Here is a 22,157-nt window from a genome sequence, read left to right on the forward strand (position 1 = left end):
CTCTCAAGGAAAGACCTGGCGGCATCTGAGTAGCTGAGGACTCCTCCCAAAGCCAAAGGCGACTGCTACAGGCAGAAGATTGAGCTGTGACCAGGGAGCTTAGCACTTGTCCTGAATTTAGGGAGCCATATGTGACAAATATTTTTGATGAAGGGCCCGGGGGGCCCAAAACGTTGCCCTATTTTTGGATGTCTTTTCAATAAACCTTACACTTATTCAAATTTCCAGTGTGCTGCTGACCTTTTCTTCATTGAGAGTTTGACCCTTGAAGCAGGCGTGGGTCCTACAGCATAGCACCTGATAATGCAAAAGGTATTTGTTCGGGGGTATAAGCTCTCTATCTTTGATATTAAATATTTTCTGTCTCTGAAACCCATATTACATCCATTGAAATAAGAAAAACCATTTACAAAATGATATAGCAGTATTTTCATGCCCAGCTATCAGTAATTAAATTAAAAAACAGATACAGAGGGAGAAGTACATAATCATTTAAGGAGTTTCTTTCTACTTTTTTTGTGGTAACCTTGTATATGATATCAGTTGTATTATGTGTCATCATTTAACTGCTACACCTGCAGAATATATATATAGAATAAGTTGAATAAATCCCTGACAGAAAATGCCGGAAGGATGAGTCATATCTAGTTTCAGACAGTGGCAGAATATGACTTTAAATACAGGGCTCTAAAGAGCTTCTTGCCTGGTTCTCCTTTCTTAGACATCACAAGACCCTTCATCCAGCTTATGTGCCCCTAGTCATGTATGCATTGCTGCCAGGCATGGGAAGTGCTGCATGCACAGTGGGTCACAATTAGGGTTGCCACCCGGCCGGTATTTTGCCGGCCTAGCTGGTAAAACGCCTGCCAGGGCCGGGGCCGGTATTACAAATTTACCGGCAATGTAGCTGCCGGTAATTTGCAATAACATTTACAAAATCCCCTGCCCGCCGATGAAAACGTACATTTTCGGTGGCTTCGGGCGGTGGCCCCGTCCCTTTTGTGACGCTACTCCCCATGGCCAACAACTGTCTCTGTCTTAAATATATTGATAATGGGTTGAGTGCAGAGGACCTCTTGTAGTTGACTATATGTATTTTGTGGTCACACCCTCATTGCACCCCCGCCTAATGGTTTTAAAAAATAGTGGTGAGCACAACTTTCCCTTGTTTGCTACTCCCCATGGCCCCACCCCTTTCGCGACGCTACTCCCCATGGCCCTCCCCTTTCACGACACTACTCCCAATGGCTCCGCCCCCTTTGTGGTGCCCCTCATCGGCTCCGCCCCCTTTTGCATCACGTCCCGCCCCTTTCTTTTCCGCCCCCCACCATGGCCGGTCATTTTTTTTCTTAAAAGGTGGCAACCCTAGTCACAATTCATGGCACTTTTTCTATACCATGGGGCAGATTTATTAAGGGTCGAACTGGAAATAAGAATTCGAATTTTAGAATTTTTTTTGGACAAGATGTTATTAGCCTTCATGACTTTTGAGGTTTTTTTTCGGGTCGGTAATATTCGTTCCAGTTTTAGATATCCGTTTTTTTTTTTCTTATATACCCTCCCAATCAAATTTCGAGTATAATTGAATTCATCAGAATTAAAAAAACTCACATGAATTTGAAATGTGACCTTTGATAAATGGGCCTCTATGTGTGTGGAAGAAAGGTTGGGTAGTGCAAAAAGAGACCAAAGGGAGGATGCAGTAAGGACAGAGGCAGGTTGAGGAAAATAGATCAGGATCATATACAACCTCACTATGCTAGAGATGATCCAAAATGAGTTATTCTTGTGGTACTGTCTACCTATTACTAAGGGGCAGATTTATCAAGTGTCGAATTTCGAGGGGTTAAAACCCTTGAAATTCGACCATCGAATTGAAATCCTTCGAATATCAAATTTGAAGGATTTAGCGCTAAAACAACATTCGATCGATCGAATAAAAAACGTTCGATCGAACAATTAAATCCTTCGAATTGAACGATTTTTAGCGATCAATGGAAGGGTTTTTATTCGATGCCAAAAACTTTAAAAAATGCACTGGAAGGTCCCCATAGGCCATATAGCAATTCGGTAGCTTTAATTTGGCGAAGTATTGAAATCGAAGGATTTTTAAAGAGACAGTACTTCGACTATCGAATGGTCGAACATTCAAACGATCTTTACTTCGGATCGAAGTCGAAGTAAATTCAAAGTCGTAGTATCCTATTCGATGGTCAAAGTATCCAAAAAATTACTTTGAAGTCGAACTTTTTGGACTTCGAAAATTCACTTGAGCTTAGTAAATCTGCCCCTAAGAGTTACCGGATGTTACATACGAAGCTGCTGTACAAATGTGCCATAAGGATAAATAAGATCCAATAGTACATTTTCTGTGTCCGTTGGGAAAACAATGCAAAAAAATGAAGGGAAATATTTAGATAATGTAGATAACGTTGCCTTTGACAAAGCCTGAACATAGCGGGTGAAACGCGCGCCACGCTCATTTTGTTTTAGAACGGTTAGGCAGGGCGTCGGAACTTTGCTTTAATGGGGCAGTGACCTATTGTCGAACAGAGAGGGGACTCAGTGGGAGTGAAGGGGTGTGATGGTTGGTGTGGGCAGCATGGGTATATTTAATGACTCACAATAGAAACTGTCAGGTTATGCTTCAGGCTGCAGTTTGAATTATAGTAAAATAGGTTAGGCAGGTCCAATACACATATAGGGGGTTATTTATCAAGGTCCGAATTTATCTCAATATCGGTTGCTACAAACTCTGATCTAACCCGCTCGGGTTTTTAAAGCTTATTTATTATTACATTTTCCCGAAAATTTGCTTTGTGGGAAAAGCTCAGATTTTCAAATTTTTTTCCGTGAATTTTCCCCGAATTTTCCTGAGTTTGCACCCGAAAGCTCCGAAACCATCGTGAAAATTGCCCGAAACCCCCGACACAACCAAAAATCAATGGGACTGTTACCATTGACTTTTATGCAACCTCGACAGGTTTGAGATGCCGTGTTTTTATATTCTGGGTTTTTTAGATTCCGAAAAATTCGTGATTTTTTTAAAAGTCCGATTTTATAATAAAAAAAATCACGAATTTTTCAGATTTCGGGGAATTTTGGGTATTCAGAGCTTAGTAAATAACCCCCATACTGTCAACCTACAGTCTCTAAGTAATTCCGTCCCCACTCCTAACCTCAATTTCTTTTGCTTCTAAACATTTTTCTTTTTTAATATATTTATTAAGGGGCATATTTATCAGGGGTCAAATTTCAAATTGAAAAAACTTTGAAATTCGAATTCAAAAAGACCAACCGAAATGAAGTCGAAGTTGTATTTGGTCGAATAGGTCAATTTAGTTTGAATAGGTCGATTTGTACGAATCGAAGGAACAGCGCATTTCCCAAAAAACTTCAATTTTTCAAAGATCACCAATTGACTCCAGATAGGTTCTAGGAGGTCCCCCAGAGGCTAAAACAGCAATTCGGCAAGTTTTAGATGGCGAATGGTCGACGTCAAATTTTAAAAAAGACAGTACATGATAAATTTTGATTTTCGAATTTTTGCATTTTTTTCAAATTCGAATCGAATTTCCAAGTCGAAGTACACAAAAATAGCTCAAAATTTTTTTTTTTTTTTATTCAAAAATGAATCTCGACCTTTGATAAATCTGCCCCTTCAAGTTACTCTTCTGAGTTTCTCGGACATTAGGTAGGTGGGAAGGTGCAGTTATATGGGTCGGCCTTTTTCTCTTTCTCCTTTATAAAATACTTAGATAGCCTGTAAGGTCTAGTAAGGGAAGCAAAATTTGTTTTATATTAAATATTGCCCGCGCATCCTCTAGTGCATAGACAAATCTGTTACATACCCTTGCTTTGAACTGCTGCATCAGGAGATTTGCAAGTTTTACATGGTTTGCTTGAACATGAACAACCAGGTAATGTCAGATAAAATACACATTTCCTTCCTGGTCCTCACAATGGGTGAGTAAGTCGTGTGTCATCAATAAATAAAGGCTATTTATAAATGCAAGTACACAATCAGGAGGTATTTTGCAATTTTTCTTTGTTAACCTGTGTGCAAATGGCTCCTAAACATATGCGTCATTCAGGAGTACAACTAGGGAACATGACTGGACATGTACAATATCTCAGACGGTTTTACTAGGAATGCTTTCGTCAGGAGTAGCTCTAAATACTGACACCATGGTCCATGGCCTATAGTTTCAATAAACTGAAATTTAGTTCCGTAATTTATTGTTACTCTATAAAGATCAAATACCTTGTTATTGATGTTCAGCAAGATATATAGTGAATAAAGTACCCCCTTTTGTAAAATATAAGGATATTATAAGTTACCGAGGAGTTTCATGTTTTTATACAGGTCAGGAAACTCCGAGGTAACTTCTAATATCCTCATATTTTACAACTGGGGGTACTTTATTTATTATAATACACAAGTTTCGGTGAGTCATGTGACAGAAATGACATCAGAACTCACCGTTTATAAGGATATAATTTACAGGATATTCATGGCCTTTGTGTATTATATAGTGAATAAAGTACCCCCTCTTGTAAAATATAAGGATATTATTAGTTACCAAGGAGTTTCACGACCATATAAAAACACGAGGCCGAAGGCCGAGTGTTTTTATACAGGTCATGGAACTCCGAGGTAACTTCTAATATCCTCATATTTTACAACTGGGGGTACTTTATTTATTATAATACACAAATTTTAGTGAGTCATGTGACAGAAATGACATCACTACTCACTGTTTATAACTGATGACATCACTACTCACCGTTTATAAGGATATAATTTACAGGATATTCATGGCTTTTGTGTATTATATATATATATATATATTCAGGATGATTGCACAGCACTATTGCTAATAAAGACACAAATTGGATGACCTGAAGACTATACATATATATGTTAAATACTTTCATCTTGAATTTTAGGGTTTCTATACACATCCCAAGCATTCAGTTAGGTTCCACTGGAACCTGTTAAAGGAAAACTATACGCCCCAAACAATTTAGGTCTCTATAAAAAGATATTGCATGAAACAGTTCATATGTAAACCCTGCTTCATGTAAATAAACCATTTTTATAATAATATACTTTTCTAGTACAGGTATGGGACCAATTATCCAGAATGCTCGGGACCTGGGGTTTTCCAGATAACCGGTATTTCCATAATTTGGAACTTCATACCTTAAGTCTACTAGAAAGTTATGTAACATTAAATAAACCCAATAAAATGGTTTTGCTTCCAATAAGGATTAATTTTATCTTAGTTTGGATCAAGTACAAGATACTGTTTAATTATTACAGAGAAAAAGGAAATCATTTTTAAATACTTGGATAATTTGATTACAATGGAGTCTATGGGAGATGGCCTTTACGTAATTCAGAACTTTCTGGATAACGGGTTTTCGGAAAACGGATCCCATACCTGTAGTATGTGCCATTGGGTAATCATAAATAGAAAACTGCCATTTTAAAAAATAAGGGCTGTCCCCTGGGATCATACTATTCACTGTGCACACAAACAAACCATACTTGTTAGGTCACATGAGCCAATTAATAGACAGAGTTCTGTCTTTTGCTTCAACACTTCTTCCTGTTACAGGATTTCTGGCCAGGCAGTTTCTGCTGCCCCCCCTCCCCCGGAAATTCGCTCTTAAAGTACCAGGAGCAGCATTTTTGCTGCCCCTGGTACCTATTGGGGCGCTGCCGCCTGAGGCGACAGCCTCAACTCGCCTCGTTGGCGATCTCTGAGGCAGCACACAGACTATCACAAAATGGTGGTTCCAGGCAAGAGATGTAAAAGGGCAATATTTACTTAAATATATATACCAGTTGGGTAAGATTCTTTAATATGCCACTTAATATGATATAAACAAGCTGTTGCCTTAATATTCATTTTGGTGGTATAGTTTTCCTTTAAAGGGGACCTGTCACCCAGAAAAAAAAAATCCAAATCCTATTTTATTACATTAGTCAAGTGAAATAAACTTTAATTAAACTATATAAATGATTTGAATCTTGTTTCCTTCAGTCTGGGAAATCATAATTACAGCAAGCAGTCAGGCGCCATTTTGTGGACACTGTTATTAAAGCAAGCCTTGTATCATCTCAAAGTCTCGTTTGTACATCAGAATAGGCGACCTGATGTCCATCCTCATGTATGGGTTACACAATTAAATGGTAAAGAGAACAGTGACATCTAGTAGGTGCTGAATGGAAAGTAAAAGTAATTGCCTAAGTGGAATGGCAACCATAGAGCTAGTCTCTTGTGAACTTTCTCCTGAATCAACAAGTCACTTATACTTAATTTTATTGAATTGAGTCAGTTAAAAGGAGGTCTGCATGAAGTGATTTCTCAGTGATGTAATTAGAAGGAAAGATTGTTAGTAAACATTTAAAGGAGAAGATAAGCCATAATAGTACGATATTATCCTGGACCAACACATATTTCAGTGAAGGCCTGGGTTCCTAGGTTAGTGATTATAGCAATTTTACAAATCGTCAGTAATGTAATTAGAAGGATAGATTGTTAGTAAACATTTAAAGGCGAAGATAAGTCATAATAGTGTTGTAACCTGGGCTAGTGCATTTTTTTGCAAAGAGGAGTGCCTGCTTGGGGATGAAATTATAATCACTGGGGTGTGCCTAGCAAACTGGCACCCCAACTGATTATAATTGCTATCCTCAGACCCGGCACACATCTGCTGAAAATGCACCAGCTGAGAGTTCAATTCTAGTCAGTGCCAACTTCTTGACTCTTGAAGTGTTGAGTAAAACCTGAAGGCCGACACAAAAAGCAGACGTTCTGCTCTACTGAAAGTGCTGCCCAGAAAAGCAACAACAATACCAGAAAAAGAAAGAAGATGGCAGTTGAGTGGTCACTACGATATTACCCTGGACCAGCACATATTTCAGTGAGGCCTGGGTTCTGAGGTTAGTGATTATAGCAATTTTACAAATTGTAAAATTATACAAATCGGTGCCCGTCCCCTTAAGAGTATGCCTTTCCTTCTCATTCAATAGCTGCCCTGGCCTTAGCCAGTGTTTTAAGAGATATGCTAGTGAATATATATAATACTGCCAAATATCTAAATTCATATAGCAAAGAGCTCTATGGTATTTGAATAAAAAAAAAAAAGACTTGATTATTAGTAATAAGTGAGGCATGTGTGAGTGTGTATGTAAGGCTAGATATTATGAAATGATCTAACCCCTAAATCTGAACTCGTGGAAACTTTCTGACAGTGCTTCTATTAGCACTTTGCAATATTTATTGAATTTCTAGTTTTAGCTGTTGATGAGATGTTTACATTTTGAGACTGCCAAGCTGCATGGCTGTCCCCCTCCCCAGCCCCTTCTGCTGGTATTATCTTCGCTGCCCACTGCAAATGAGAGTGCAGGAACGGTGGGGGCAGTGAGAAGAGCTGCATTTACTGTGCCCTCTGACAGGGCCGGGCCAAGGTATTTTGGCACTCTAGGCAAGGGCTTCAATCAGTGCTCCCCCACCAGGTCCTGAATTACTATTTCCCACCTTACCATTCATATTGCCCCCTGTACCTGTGCCAGCACCTATTGTATTGCCTCCATTTGTACCTATGCCAATGGCAATCTGTCCCTCAGATTGCCTAAATCCCCAATCTGTACCTGTGCCAGCATAAGCCAAAACATCCATCATATTGTTACCCCCAATCTGTACCTATGCCATCGGCAGCGAAAAAACCCTATCATATTGCTCCTAATTTGTATCTCTGCCAGCAGGAGCCAAAGATCCATCATATTGCCCCAAACATCTGTGTACCTGTGTCAGCAGCCACCATATTGCCCCATATACCTGAGCCAACAGCAAAGCCAATCCCTCATATTGCCCCCAATCTGTACGTGTGCCAGCAGCAGCCAAAATCTGTTTACCTGTGCAACTAGCAGCCAAGATATTGCCCACAAATATGTATCTGTGCCAACAGCTGCCTAGAGGGAGCTGGCTGGAGTGATTCTGCCTGCAGTACAAATCACGGTCAAGGGGAGGTTGGAACAGGTGGTTTATAAAATTGAAAAACTATTAAGGGTCAAGCAAATCAGGGTTTAGGAAAGAAAAGAAAGAACATTCCCCTTAAAAGTGCGCCCTCCCATGATTGCGCCCTAGGCGGGCGCCTACTCTGCCTGCCCCTAGTTCCGGCCCTGCTCTCTGAACTTTAGAACATTCTAAAGTGGGGTGGGGGGGTAGGGTTTTTTTTTGGTAAAGGGTTTGTTTCTCCTTTAAATTTCTATTGGCTAAAGCTGCTACCATTTTGCAAAAACAGCAGCCATTCTGGATGCAGGTAGTAGAGTAACCTCTCCTCCTGCCGAACTAGCCTGTACGAACTAGCCAGGGTACGGATTTGGGCTTGTTTTTGGAGCCATGGCAGGTTTGTACTTTAAAAACTAGTCAAAGTTTTATCCCTCTAGTGTACAATCTCAGGAGGGGGCTATGACGTGGGCCTAGGGTTGCCACCTTTTCTGGAAAAAAATACCGGCCTTCCTATATATTTATCTTTTTTCCCTATTAAATACATTGGGATCAACCATCATTTTTACCGGCCAGGCCGGTAAAGTACCGGCCAGGTGGCAACCCTACGTGGGCCACGTCAATCTCAGGAAATCCTGCCCTGTTTTCCTAATTTGGAAAACAGGGCAGCCAGTTTTGACACCGGGCTGTCCAGATCAAAACCGGACAGGTGCAGAGGGGGGCGGGCCCTGGTGCATGACGCGCAGCCGGGCCCCGCCCCCTCCGTACGGCCGCATTTGGCCGCTTTTGTCAGTGGCGCACGGACTGCCGGGAGGCCCTGAGGGGGTGCGGGCCCTGGCCCGCTCGCACCCCCTGCTCCCCCGGTAGTTCCACCACTGGACAGGTGGCAACCCTACTTTTTGGTTAGTTTTTTGATAGTCTTTGGCTGGTTTTAAAATGTAAATCTGGCGACCCTAGTGTGCGACAGTGTGAGAAAGCAACACAAATACTCCGCCTCACTTGTTTCCCCTCATCCTATAAACAGTGTCATTGGCCGGTGACTGCAGCAGCAGCAGCTTTGTGTACATTGCGAAGCAGAACAATGTATCTATGATCATGAAAGGTTATGGCTGTGTTGATGAAGTGACTATATCCTGTTGGTACTGATTGTTACTCAAACGATTTCTACTTTCCATAGCTCAGTCAGCCCCTTCCTGTTTGTAGGTGGTCATATTTCTCATAAGCTTCATGTTGTAGTGCAGCAGCCGTCAGTCTGTTGAGCCTAGGGTTGCCATCTTTTCTGGAAAAAATACCGGCCTTCCTATATATTTATATTTTTCCCTATTAATAACATTGGGATCAACCATCATTTTTACCAGCCAGGCTAGTAAAACACGGGCCAGGTGGCAACCCTAGTCGAGGCCAAATGGACGGACTGCCGCTAGTTGCGTTGGTTATAAATGACATAGTTCATATAATTCAGGTAGAGACCCATATTGGAAACATGAATAAAGTGTTTGTCCCTTTCTGGGCCCCTTATATTTGCTTATAGCAGGCCGGGACTGGCAATCTGTGGGGAGGCTGTAAATTGCCACAGAAAGTGACTATTAAGTGGGCCGGGCCTTTGTGTACTAGGAATACCAGGGCCGATTTTGAATCACAGTCCAGTCCTGGTTTATAGTTAATGTAATCTGTGTGGCCATTCTCTTTCCTTTTCCTCGCTATTTTTGGTACTTAAACAGTTAACCATTCTGCGTTAAGCCCCTCCTACGCTCCTCAGCCGGCTACAAGATCTCACAAGCCCCACCTCGCAGAAATACGTTCTTCTCGCGAGAGCTCCCTCCCCCCTGACCTGATAGCCGTGTCTTCGCAGCTCGATCTCTCGGTATATAAAGGAGAGCGGCGACTGAGAGCAGACGGCTGGCGGCGGCGGCCCCATCCCAGCAACACCGGAGCCCGCTTGTACTCCAGGAAGCTGCCGTCTAATGCCATATCCACCTTTCCCAGAAATCCCACTAGTTGCCCCCTCTCTAACAGCCCCTGCGGGAGTACAGTTTTTAAGTCTTTCTAATCCCCTTCTGACTAGCCTTGTTGCTTGATTTTATTAGCTAATTGATAGTAGCCCACAATAAAGCGGGGAACTATTTTATCCCTCCGCGGAAGGGATTTTCTATTTAAGATGTAATACGGTTTTATCGTTCCCCAGACCCTGTAACCCAGGCTTTTATTAACCTTTTAATCCCAGGAGCAAATCACTGATAGATTTAACACGAGGAGAGTCTTATCTGTGTGGGGCACCCTCTCCCCTTTCATTTAACAGCCACTAAATAGTCTCACTCGGGTCAGACAGGGTGTGGGGGCAGTAGAGGGCCGGTAGCTTCCCGTGTGTGGGGTATTTAGGTTTAGGGTCTCCTTCCCCTAATTTCTGTTGGAAATGGCGGCCTCGGCTAACGCAAACCCCGTGGTAAGGACCCTGGGGCAAGTAGCGGACCCACTTGGGCTTGCTGGGGGGCGGGGGGTTGCTGGGAGTTGTAGTTTTCCTCTGAGCAATAAGACAACTGCTGATAGCTGTGTGTATATATATATGTGTGTGTGTATGTGCTGTGAGGAGGCAGCAGCTCGGTGTAATGGTGGCGAGTGCTGGAGGGAACACTGTAGATAGTGATTCTTCTTACTACTACTGCTGCTACTCCGAAGCGATAAGCTTGATTTTAACTTAAGGGGTGACTATCCCATAAGTAAATGTACAAAGCAAAGAGCACGTCCTCCCGCTTGTTCCGACCGCGTCCTCCCATCATGGCTTCCCGATGTGTCCTTCCTCCCCTAGGCGGCCCTGTTTATATACAGTCATCTCCCTGTCTAATATAGACTCTGCCGGGAGGGGCCGGGGCTTGGGCAGCTGACGTCACCGTCTCCCCCTTTGCTTATAATAAGCCTTTATATATAGCAGGGGGAGGGGTGGAGTGCTGGTGGAACGGCTTCGAGAGTGTTTATTTCAATCGTCTGTGAGGGGAGACTCGGACGCTTTTTACATGGAAAGCGATGGCATGAAACAACCGATCACTGTTGTTGCTTTAATCCTGCAATAGTCTGCTGCCTTCGTATTCCATTACATAGCGCCAGGGTTGGTGGGGTTTCCAGACAAATTTAGCTATTCATTTAAAGCCCAGGCTGGTTTTCAAAGTACAAACTAGTCAAGGTGGGGATTTGGGGGCTACTTCTTTGTGCCTTTGGCTGATTTATACTTTGAAAAAACATTCAAAGTTTGCCCTAATGTGCCTAGTCTCCCAATGCATGTTGGGTAATGAAGTTTTTGTTTAACAATGTGACAGCTGCCAAGTTTAATGGAAGACTACAATACCCAGCATGCAGTGGGACTGACGTGTGTAGACGTCGGGAGTTAAAGGACCAGTAACATAAATTTTTTTTTTTTTAAAAAATAATTAGTTTTTTTGTAACGAAAAAAAAACCCACCAAGACCGTTTCAACTTTTAAATCGCAAAGCTTTTATTAAGAAAGGACTTACCGGTTGTATGCATGTGCGCCTCTTCAGAAACGGCGACAGGACGATCCATTGCATGGGGCTCGATTTCTCCTCCCTGGCTATCTCTTATAGAAGGCAGGGAGGAGAAATTGAGCCCTGCACGATGGATCATCGCCCTGTCGCCGTTTCTGAAGAGGAGCGCATGCAGAGAATCGGTAAGTCGTTTCTTAATAAAAGCTTTGAGGTTTAAAAGTTAAAACTGTCTTGGGTTTTTTTTCCGTTACAAAGAAACAAAATTTTTTTTAAATCTTTTTTGTTACTGTTCCTTTAACAGATTTTGGGGTCTGTACCCCAGTCTCCCGTCACTCTTAAGCATTCTCACATTTTCTGATGACTTTCCTCAATTTCAGACAATTTTGGGTGCAAAAATCTGCTAGCCACCGAAATGTCTATGGGTTAAACTGTTTTACCACTATTTATTGAAGTTGTATATGTATTAGGGCCTTATAGGGCCCCTATACCTCCTGGGTCCCCCTCTGTATTTACCCCCTTGGTGACGGGTGAATCTGTCCCCAGTAACGGAACTAGGTGGGGGCGGGCCTAGCAAAAGGCTTGTACCCTGCTGCTGCTCTATTATTCCATTATACATTACTTCCTGTCAAGCAGGAGATTATCAATTTTATAATCTAATAATCTGATGTGCTGAGAATGTGCTGCTGCCATAGAGCCAACCTGTATTGCTACATTTGCTTTTCATCTCCCTTGAAGGAGCGGTTTACCTTTGAGATAAACTCTTAGTGTGATGTAGAGAGTGATATTCTGAGACAATTTGCAATTTGTTTTCGTTATTTATTATTTAAGGTTTTTGAGTTATTTAGCTTTTTATTCAGCAGCTCTTCAATTTGCATTTTAAACAATCTGGTAAGTAGGGTCCAAATTACCCTAGCAACCATGCACGGATTTGAACAAGAGACTTGAATATGAATAGGAAAGGTCTGAATATAAATGAGTGATGACAATTGGCAATAACAATACATTTGTAGCCTTGCAGAATATTTTTTTTTTTTAGATGGCACCTATTTGAAAACTGTAAAGTGTCAGAAGAAAAAGCTATAAAAAAATAGACAATGAAAACAAATTGAAAAATTGCTTAGAATTGGCCATTCTATAACATTCTAAAATTTACCTAAAAAGTGAACCACCCCTTTAAAGGGGTGGTTCACCTTCAAACAACTAGTACAGTAGAACCAGATACAGTATAACCCCCATTTTACGTTTTTCAGGGGACCAGAAAAAATGGTGTAAAATCAGGGAAATGTATTATGCATAATACATAGGTGGGATCACAAAACAATAATGTAAAATGATGGGAAACTTAAAATCAGGAGATGGAAATTGGAACAGTAGAACCCCCATTTTACAATTACTTTCTATTTTCTGTGTGTGTCCATTTTTCTAATATGGAGGTGTAAATTGTCCATTTTTAGCCTTCTAAAGTAACTCTTGTAGGGGGGTCGCCGACCATATAAACTGTTCTAAATTGCTACATTTACTTGATACATTTCTTATCTTTGTCCCTGCTGAGCAGAATCTCTGTTTCATTAAAGGCAGCTGTTAGAATTGATACAATAGTTGCTAATAATCCAGAGATGCTGCTGAGAAATATCAACTAAATGTTACAAAATTGTAACCGTTTAGCGTCTGCACCTGAATCATTGAACTGCCAGACTGAAACACTAGACAGGGACGTTAAACTTTCAATTAAAGATTGTGAAAAAAAAAACGTAAAAAATTAATGTAAAGTAATTAACAAAATTTTTATTTCTGGGGAACAATCTTAAAACAAGCCCCAACATAAATAGCATGGGCGTCCCGTTTTGTGCCACCTTTGGATCCTTGGCCTAAAGCAGGATTTTTTAATGCCACACTGCATGCATTTAGTGAGAAATTGGGACTTTAATGTTAAAGAAAAATAAATGGACCACAATATTTGTGTAAAAACTTAGATGCTAAAGGGCTGAAAGCAATTATTTAGTGATGCCGCAGAAGTGTTCATGTTAATTACCACAGAACTGGTTTTTGGACATTAGGGGGCATAAAGTGTTTTTTTTTTTTTTTTTTTTATTTATACTTTTGTGCAGTTGGTCAGCATTGAGGTAGAGACCTGTAAATCTATTAAAGTGGACCTGTCACCCAGACACACAAATCTGTGTAATAAAAGTCCTTTTCAAATTAAACATGAAATCCAATTTCTATTTTTTATTAAAGCATTCATAGCTGTTGTAAACTCATTTAAAAAATCTCAGCTGTTAATTAAATATTGATAGGCCATAGAGGCGGGGCAGACAGTTACTTTCACTTTCCATTCAGCACTTCCTAGATGTCGCTGCTCCCCCATTCTCTTTACCATTTAATTGTGTAGCCAGTTCATGGGGATGGACATCAGGTCCCCCATTCTGGTGCACAAACAAGATGAGATGATTTATTTTCTATCATATTCGTTGAGCAAAATATAATGTACTTATACTTCCTTTATTATTTTAAAATTAGTTTTCTTCAGTCTTGGAGTTGGCGTAATCATAGCACACAGGCAGCAGCCATTTTGTGGACAATGTTATCATGACAAGTTGTGTATCACCTCAAAATCCTGTGTATGCACCAGAATGGTGGACCTAATGTCCATACACAGTGCCCAACACCATTATAGAGCATTAGATGGGAGCAGGGTCGGACTGCGGGGCGCGAGGCCCACCGGGCTGCTGTCTCAGGGCCTCCTCACTGTGTAGTGTGTGCATACGTCGGCGCACACGGATATTGCACGATGTGTTCTTCAGGCTGGTGGCGGCAGTGCAAGAGTGTAGGGGCGGATCTCGGCAGGCGGGGCCCCCCGGGATTTTTCCCTGTGTCCTGCTGGCCCAGTCCGACCCTGGATGTGTAGTTCAGTGACATCTAGGAAGTGCTGAATGGAAAGTGAAAGTAATTGATTGCCCCGCCTCATTGCTTCGGGCATAGAGGTGGGGCAGGTAATATTTGATTGACACCTCAGATATTTAAACACCTTGGATGCATGTTTAATTTGCAAATTTTATTATACAGCTTTTTATGTGTAGGTGACAGGTCCCCTTTATTTTTTACTTTGATTTTGTATTTTAACCTGCACAGTTGGTTGTTTAAATGGCCATTCACATTAACAACATGCTGGGTGAAGGCAAAATCACAAATCAATTGCAGCTCATGCAGTCTACAAGCAGATCCAAAACACCTCCTGAGGGCACATGAAACATGCACAGTTATTGTAGTCCATTTCAAATCCATATACACCGGCTAATGTAACTGTTGCTTGGCTAGAGAATAGCTTGTTTTGATCTGTGCTGAGCTCTTTCTGTTCTTCTATAAGGAGTGGGACCTCCTGCATTGGTCAGTACTTACATCTAATGTGTGTGGTTGTAAACACTCTAATATTGGACGCTCTGAAGAATGTCACTTTAAAAATATAATGCAGATATGCATATACACCACTGATCATTGTAAGTGGGCAAGTACAGCTAGCTCCACTCATAGCAACCAGGCATTGGCTCTATTTGGCCCACTTTTAGGAATTAGAATCAAAAGATCTGATGGTGATTTTCACGACTTGCTTGCAGCACTGGAGTCTTGACTTACATTGCGGGGCCGATTCACTAACTTCGAGTGAAGGATTCGAAGTAAAAAAACTTCGAATTTCAAAGTGTTTTTTGGGCTACTTCGACCATCGAATGGGCACCTTCGACTACGACTTCGAATCAAAGGATTCAAACTAAAAATCGTTCGACCATTCGATAGTCGAAGTACTGTCTCTTTAAGAAAAAACTTCGACCCCCTAGTTCACCATCTAAAAGCTACCGAACTCAATGTTAGCCTATGGGGAAGGTCCCCATAGGCTTTCCTAAGTTTTTTTGATCGAAGGATATTCCTTCGATCGTTGGATTTAAATCCTTCGAATCGTTCGAAAGGATTTAATGGTTCGATAGAAGGAATATTCCTTCGATCGTACGATCGAACTATCTGCGCTAAAATCCTTCGACTTCGATATTCGAAGTCGAAGGATTTTAATTCCCAGTCGAATATCGAGGGTTAATTAACCCTCGATATTCGACCCTTGGTGAATCGGCACCTACAACTCAGTTTGGTATTTTCTTCATATGTCTCAGGAGTATATTTTCTCCCAAATGGGCAGGTATTCATGGGAATGATGAACAAGCTGAACTGCCCATGGTAAGAACGAGAGGTTAAAAAAAAAAAAAAAAAGAGATGCGTCTATGTTTGCAGCCGTTGGCTCTGAGGTAGGACTAATTGGATTATATAATAAGTGATGGGGCATATTGCAGAAATAAAGTAGGCACGAAACTGCTGTCATGGGGCTACAAGGTTTGGAAATGTGTAGCCGCTTTATCTGTTGGTAGGACCAGGATTCTCTTTGCTTTGGTGGCCCTGGTTTATGCCATACAATTTTTCTGTTTGTAGACTTAAGAATGAGTTCTAAAGATTTATCTTCTGTTACGGTTATATGGAAAAGCTATGAACTATATGTTAAGTTGTGCACTGAAGGATTTGAATTGCTCCATTGCAATTTTGTTTTACCTAGATGTTCGTACAGATTCTATTTCAGTGTGACTTTCAGCCTCTTTGACATGGTTCTGTTTACATGTTTCCAAAGTATTTGCTGTTGAGTAAAGTATAAAACTGTCTGACTAGGTTTGGGTACCACATACCAGAGCACCAGTGATAACTAAGGTTTACGATGGTAGAGAAACCAATAATATGGTTCCTTGCTTTGGATTGCCATTTTTATTCTCCGCAATCCTTATTACTTCATATTGATTGTAAAGAAAAACACTATATGAATTACAAGCTAAAACTTCCTACAAAAGCTCATGAAATATTAGGTTATATGCTTTGAAAATCATCAAGTAGAGGACAGTCTAGTAGTATACGTATAGGGTAACTAGTAATTGCTCAAGTTACAGGGTAGATGGCATATGTGGGGACATATCAATTAGCTATTTTATGCGCACCTTATTGTCCTTTATTTCTAAAATGATTTACTATATTACAGCCTAAATTGTACAGATCTGTGATTGAAGATGTTATCAATGATGTGAGGGAGATTTTTCTGGATGAGGGAGTTGATGAACAAGTCTTGATGGAGCTGAAAACAGTAAGTATTCCGAGTCTTATGAAGTCTCATATATCTAGATCATGATATACAGTATCTAGTAGAAGTCGGTCAACTGGATATTTATTTCTTAAAGTTTCACCGCTCATCCAATTGGCTTCTTCAGTTCAACTGAAGTGGTAGGGAAATTCCCCGGGATTAAAACCCTTGAGCTTAATAAACTCACAGATATCCAATCTGTATATAATGTAAAAGAGACTGCAGAGTCTAGTCCTGAGGAGTTGGCTCTTCTGTCTTGGGCCATTTAGGTGGCCATAAACGCAAAGATCCACTCATTTGGCGACATCGCCAAATGAGCGGATCTTTCCCCGATATGCCATTAATGAGCATGGCTATATCGGGGGTAATCTGATTGTTCGGCTGTATGGCCGAACGATCTGATTACAATGTGCAATGGGCTCCGGCGGGATTGGTCGGGTCAAAATCAAACCTGACCGATCTCCGCCGGACGAAAGCTGTCTGCACTCTCCACACATGGTCCAAAAATCGTACGAATCCTCGATTCGTACGATAGGATCTGTGTGTCTATGGCCAGCTTTAGAGTGGTTTCTTAGTCTACCCAAAGATCAGAGCAATCCTCTACACTGGACAGCATAGACCTCATTTAGGGTGCACCAACTTCTGTTTTAGGGTGTTGCTAGGTTTGAAATACACAGGAATGTGAAAGTTTTTCTGATGTTACGGTCACATATGGACACATATGAAATGACTATGCTGCTTCCTCTCTTATGCTCCTCCCCTTTTTTTTTAATTTATTTATTTATTTTTTATTTCTTCTCCTGGTTTTTGGCTTTGATTTCGTTTTTGTTAAATGCCCAGTCCGGGTAACCACAAGTTTTCAGAGCTCTTTTCTCAATGAAAATCATGTTACCTTTGTGACTCAATCACCCTTTCACACATCTGTGAGTTTCAGCCAACACCTTACTGAAGTTCAATGGAACCATTGTGATTGGATATCTGTGACTTTACTACCCTCAAGGATTTAGATGCCGGTGAATTCCCTACCACTCCAGTTAAACTGAAGAAGCCACTTGGATGACTGTTGAAACATTTTCCAGAAAATCTCTAAATGTCCAGTTGACTTTTTAAGTTATAAGTAGCTTTCAAAGGCAATATTATAATGTAAAAAAAAAATGTAATTTCTGGTGTCGGTATCTTTTTTTTTTTTTAAGGGGAACTATCACGAAAATGAAAATTTAATCTAAGCTTTGGCATATTTTCTGAAATAATCAAGTTTATGTTCATTATCCCTCTTTCAGAATCTGTTTCTCTTTATTCTGTCCTGCAGCAGTTGGGTGTCAGTCATTGACGGTTACATCCAATATATCTAATGGGGGGGGGGGCTTCCTTTCCTAGCAGATGAATTAAAGCTCAGAAAAATTATCTGACACCCAACTCCTGCTTGATGAGAGAATGAAGAAAAACAGATGCTGAGAGAGGGATAGTGAAGATAAACTTGATTATTTCAGAAACTGTACAGAATTTTTAATTATATTTAGAAAACTTCTTCTTATAAGCTTATATTAAATTTTATTTTCTGCGAAAGTTACCCTTTAATTCTACTAGATACTTTAGTAAGAACACAAAAATCACAAAGCAGTCTTCCTGTGTCACTGCAAGAGAACTTATGTGGGAGCTTCAGACTTACAAGTCTTCTGTTTTGCAGCTGTGGGAAAGCAAGCTGATGCAATCTAAAGCAGTGGATGGTTTTCACACTGAGGAACAGCAACTTTTACTGCAGGCTCAACAACAACAACAGCAGCAGCAGCAGCAACATTCTCAGCATCACCGTGTACAACAGCACCCTCAGCAGCAGCAGGCAGCATCTCACCAGACACAACAGGTTCTCATCCCCGCCACACACCAGGGTCAGTTAAGTTGCCTTATCAAGAGTTTAAACTCTTGTTTTGATTATCGTGTTTTTTATATATTTTGCTGCATGTTTAATACATACTTTCATTTATTATACAACATTGAAGTATGTTTTATAAATACATGCTGATAGTATTACTGAGCTTTGTAGTCCAGTTGTAGCTCTTTTTCTAAAGGTAATGTTATTATATACTGTTAAAACTGGAGTGTTTGCTTAAAGGGATACTGTCATGGGAAAAAACATTTTTTTCAAAATGAATCAGTTAATAGTGCTGCTCCAGCAGAATTCTGCACTGAAATCCATTTCTCAAAAGAGCAAACAGATTTTTTTATATTCAATTTTGAAATCTGACATGGGGCTAGACATTTTGTCAATTTCCCAGCTGCCCCTGGTCATGTGACTTGTGCCTGCACTTCAGGAGAGAAATGCTTTCTGGCAGGCTGCTGTTTTTCCTTCTCAATGTAACTGAATGTGTCTCAGTGGGACATGGGTTTTTACTATTGAGTGTTGTTCTTAGATCTACCAGGCAGCTGTTATCTTGTGTTAGGGAGCTGTTATCTGGTTACTTTCCCATTGTTCTTTTGTTTGGCTTCTGGGGGGGAAAAGGAGGGGGGTGATATCACTCTAACTTGCAGTACAGCAGTAAAGAGTGATTGAAGTTTATCAGAGCACAAGTCACATGACTTGGGGCAGCTGGGAAATTGACAATATGTCTAGCCCCATGTCAGATTTCAAAATTAAATATAAAAAAATCTGTTTGCTCTTTTGAGAAATGGATTTCAGTGCAGAATTCTGCTGGAGCAGCACTATTAACTGATTCATTTTGAAAAAATTTTTTTTTCCCATGACAGTATCCCTTTAAGAAACTCTAAAATAATTCTGCTATTCAGCTGAAAACGCACAGGGTACACAACAGATAAGCTCTGTAGTATACAATGCGATGTGATTCTTCAGAGCTTCTGTTTGCTACCTTTTTCTGTGTTTGAAGGGCTGACCCCATGACTACACAGCAGCTTGTTTATATAACTATAGTTGTATTTCTGAAGCAAACACACCCGTTTTACCAGTCCATGGCAATAGTATATCGTCAGTCCTTTAAAACACACTTTTTTGGTGTTACTGTTCCTTTAACTGCGTTGCCTAGAGACCTGAAAGTAAACTTTTTGAAACATGGAGATCCTACATAATTTGACAAAAGCCTTTGAAAAGATTGAAGTTGAAGAAGCGGGTTTCTCCCCCTTTTCAGCTGCAAATAGTGGGGAAAATGGAAGGTGGAAGGAAGATTATAGTTTTTGCTAATGGGCATTAAGTAATTGATTTATCCAGGTTTCAGGGAGTGAAATAGGCTGTTACCCTGTGGAATTGATATTGAATTGGTAACCCTGGAATGTGCATAAAAGATTTGTTTAGGTATATAAGGGTAGTGACCTGTAATAGCCACACCTCTGATGAAGCACCCAATGGTGTGAAACGTGTCAGGAGGGAGTGGCTTACATGAGGTATGGAGACAGGGGTGAGGCACTGCTATGTTGTATGATATGAATTCATTATTATACATTTGTAATATGATTATTAGGGTGAACTTGCTCAAATAAATGCCTTAAGTGTGTTACCGTGCAGATCTGATTATTTGGGGAAATGGAAGGTCCTTCTATTTAAGCCAGCATGAGACAGGAAAGAGAATGATACTGCCTGAAAAAGTGTCGGCCAGTGTGCAAGTTTAAAGAAAACCAACAAGATCCAGTTTGCACCATTGGTTGTGTCTGGGCCCAGTTGGTTGAAGGTCTCTTCACAAATGTGTAACATTGAGGGAAGGCTTTTAACTGGAAATATGTCATTAACAAGCAGCAATCCATTTTGTCAGCTTTCCAAAGCTCGAAAGAAAGAATGAAGATTAGGTTTATATGGAAAATTATTTCTGTCAAATGTCATATTGTAGTTCCACAGGAAAAATCTGATTTCTATTAAGTTTTACTAAAGAAGTAAGAGCTGCACACAGGCTAGTGGTTAGAATAATAGTTGAAAACAAATCAAGGTTTAAAACATAACCAAAAACACATTGAAGTTTCTTGCTTGTCGGTAACATTCCTTCTAAATGTATTCTTTTCTGCAGCTCAACAGCAGCAAGTACTTGTACAAGAGTCCAAGATGATTCATCACATGACCCCTCAGGGAATGGTAAGATATGGCAGTTCCTACTCATTGCCATGTGCATTCATGTCAATAATTGTAGAACCAAAAAAATCTAATTGAAATTTTTCTTATTTTCTAAAGTAGTAACTGTTTTTTATAAAATGTGTTGTTTTTTTGCTTTTTTTTTTTTAATAGAAAGCACTTTTTTGCTTTTGTTGACCATAACAAAGCTCCACCCAGTCTTGTGTACAGTGGATAGTAAAGTTCATCCTACACTGCATGACCATAGGACTGGTATAGAGTTTTAGTTGTTGGACTGATTATTTAGAACAAATTAAGCAATGTTAATTATTATCTTTATACTTGTACATTACAGAGTGCTGCTACTACCCTGGCACTGCCTGCAGGTGTTACACCAGTTCAACAGCTGATCACAAACTCTGGTGAGTTCATTGCCACATACACTTCTTTTTACTATGTGCATTCATTGGCATAATCATTCTTTGCACCAGGAGAATCTTACATGCTTGATAAAATCCATGGCTGATGGTCTGAAAAATTGCCTATGTATTTTTCTAATCCTTTGGTGCGCAGAGAATTATATATGTGTAACAATATATTGTGTATCACCAGTTCAACCTAATGCAGGGGTGACTTTAAATATCATCTGTATGGTGATATCCATATTAGTGACTTTAACATCCAAAATTAAGAAGCTCTGCCTCCTTGCTATCTCCTCCTGGATGAATCAACACCATCTCACATCAAACTTAACAAAAACCAAACTGATCATCTCCCCAACTAAACCTGGTCCTATTTTCTACTATTTCTACCAGTGACATGCTCATTTACCCTGTTGACTCTGTGCTTGACATGAGGGGTGGTCTTTGACTCCATCTCTTTCTTTGGCAACAGCTAAGACCTGTGTATATTTTCATCCTATAACACCTAGTACTACTGTAACCTGCTATGAACTAGCCTATTTCCCACCTCTCCATTTGACAGTCTGTACCAAATGCTGCAAGAATCCTCATCTCATCTGCGAGAGAAAAGGCCCATCCACTGCTGACATCCTTATCTTGGCTTCTCGTTTAGCGAATCACATTTATACCCATTCTCATAACTTTTAAAGCCTGTCGTGCCTCTATTTACTATATGGCTTGTCAACATATGTTCTTGGCTGACTCCTCTATTCCTGCCTTAAAACTTTCTCTCACCTCTCCTTGCATTTGGAATGCCACTGCTAAATTCCTTCAGAGAGCACTTCAAAAAATAAACTGAACTACCTCTTGGTCTACTTGGGTAACATCTGACTCTGTATAGGCACTGTTAATGCAGTGACAATCGCTGCATTTCAAATCCTTCTATATGTTTGTAAGTTACCCACCCATGTATATTGTAAGCTCTGTTTCCTTAGGTTTGTCAAGTCTAACTTAAATGTAACTGTAT

The 22,157-nt window shown here is 40.4% G+C and overlaps 1 protein-coding gene across 2 annotated transcripts in view; it reads left to right on the forward strand.

Annotated features, from left to right (window-relative positions):
- gtf2a1.S (general transcription factor IIA 1 S homeolog) overlaps positions 1–22,157 on the forward strand; it is a 101,492-nt gene that overhangs the window by 75,461 nt on the left and 3,874 nt on the right. The window contains exons 9-13 of one of the 2 annotated variants that reach the window (XM_041574134.1): positions 10,427–10,467; positions 16,583–16,684; positions 18,369–18,570; positions 20,689–20,753; positions 21,085–21,151. In XM_041574134.1, the coding sequence (XP_041430068.1) occupies positions 10,427–10,467; positions 16,583–16,684; positions 18,369–18,570; positions 20,689–20,753; positions 21,085–21,151 (477 nt within the window). 2 annotated transcript variants of the gene reach the window in all.

The sequence above is a fragment of the Xenopus laevis genome, chromosome 8S, assembly GCF_017654675.1.
Source record: "Xenopus laevis strain J_2021 chromosome 8S, Xenopus_laevis_v10.1, whole genome shotgun sequence".
In the NCBI taxonomy this organism is placed as follows: domain Eukaryota; kingdom Metazoa; phylum Chordata; class Amphibia; order Anura; family Pipidae; genus Xenopus; species Xenopus laevis.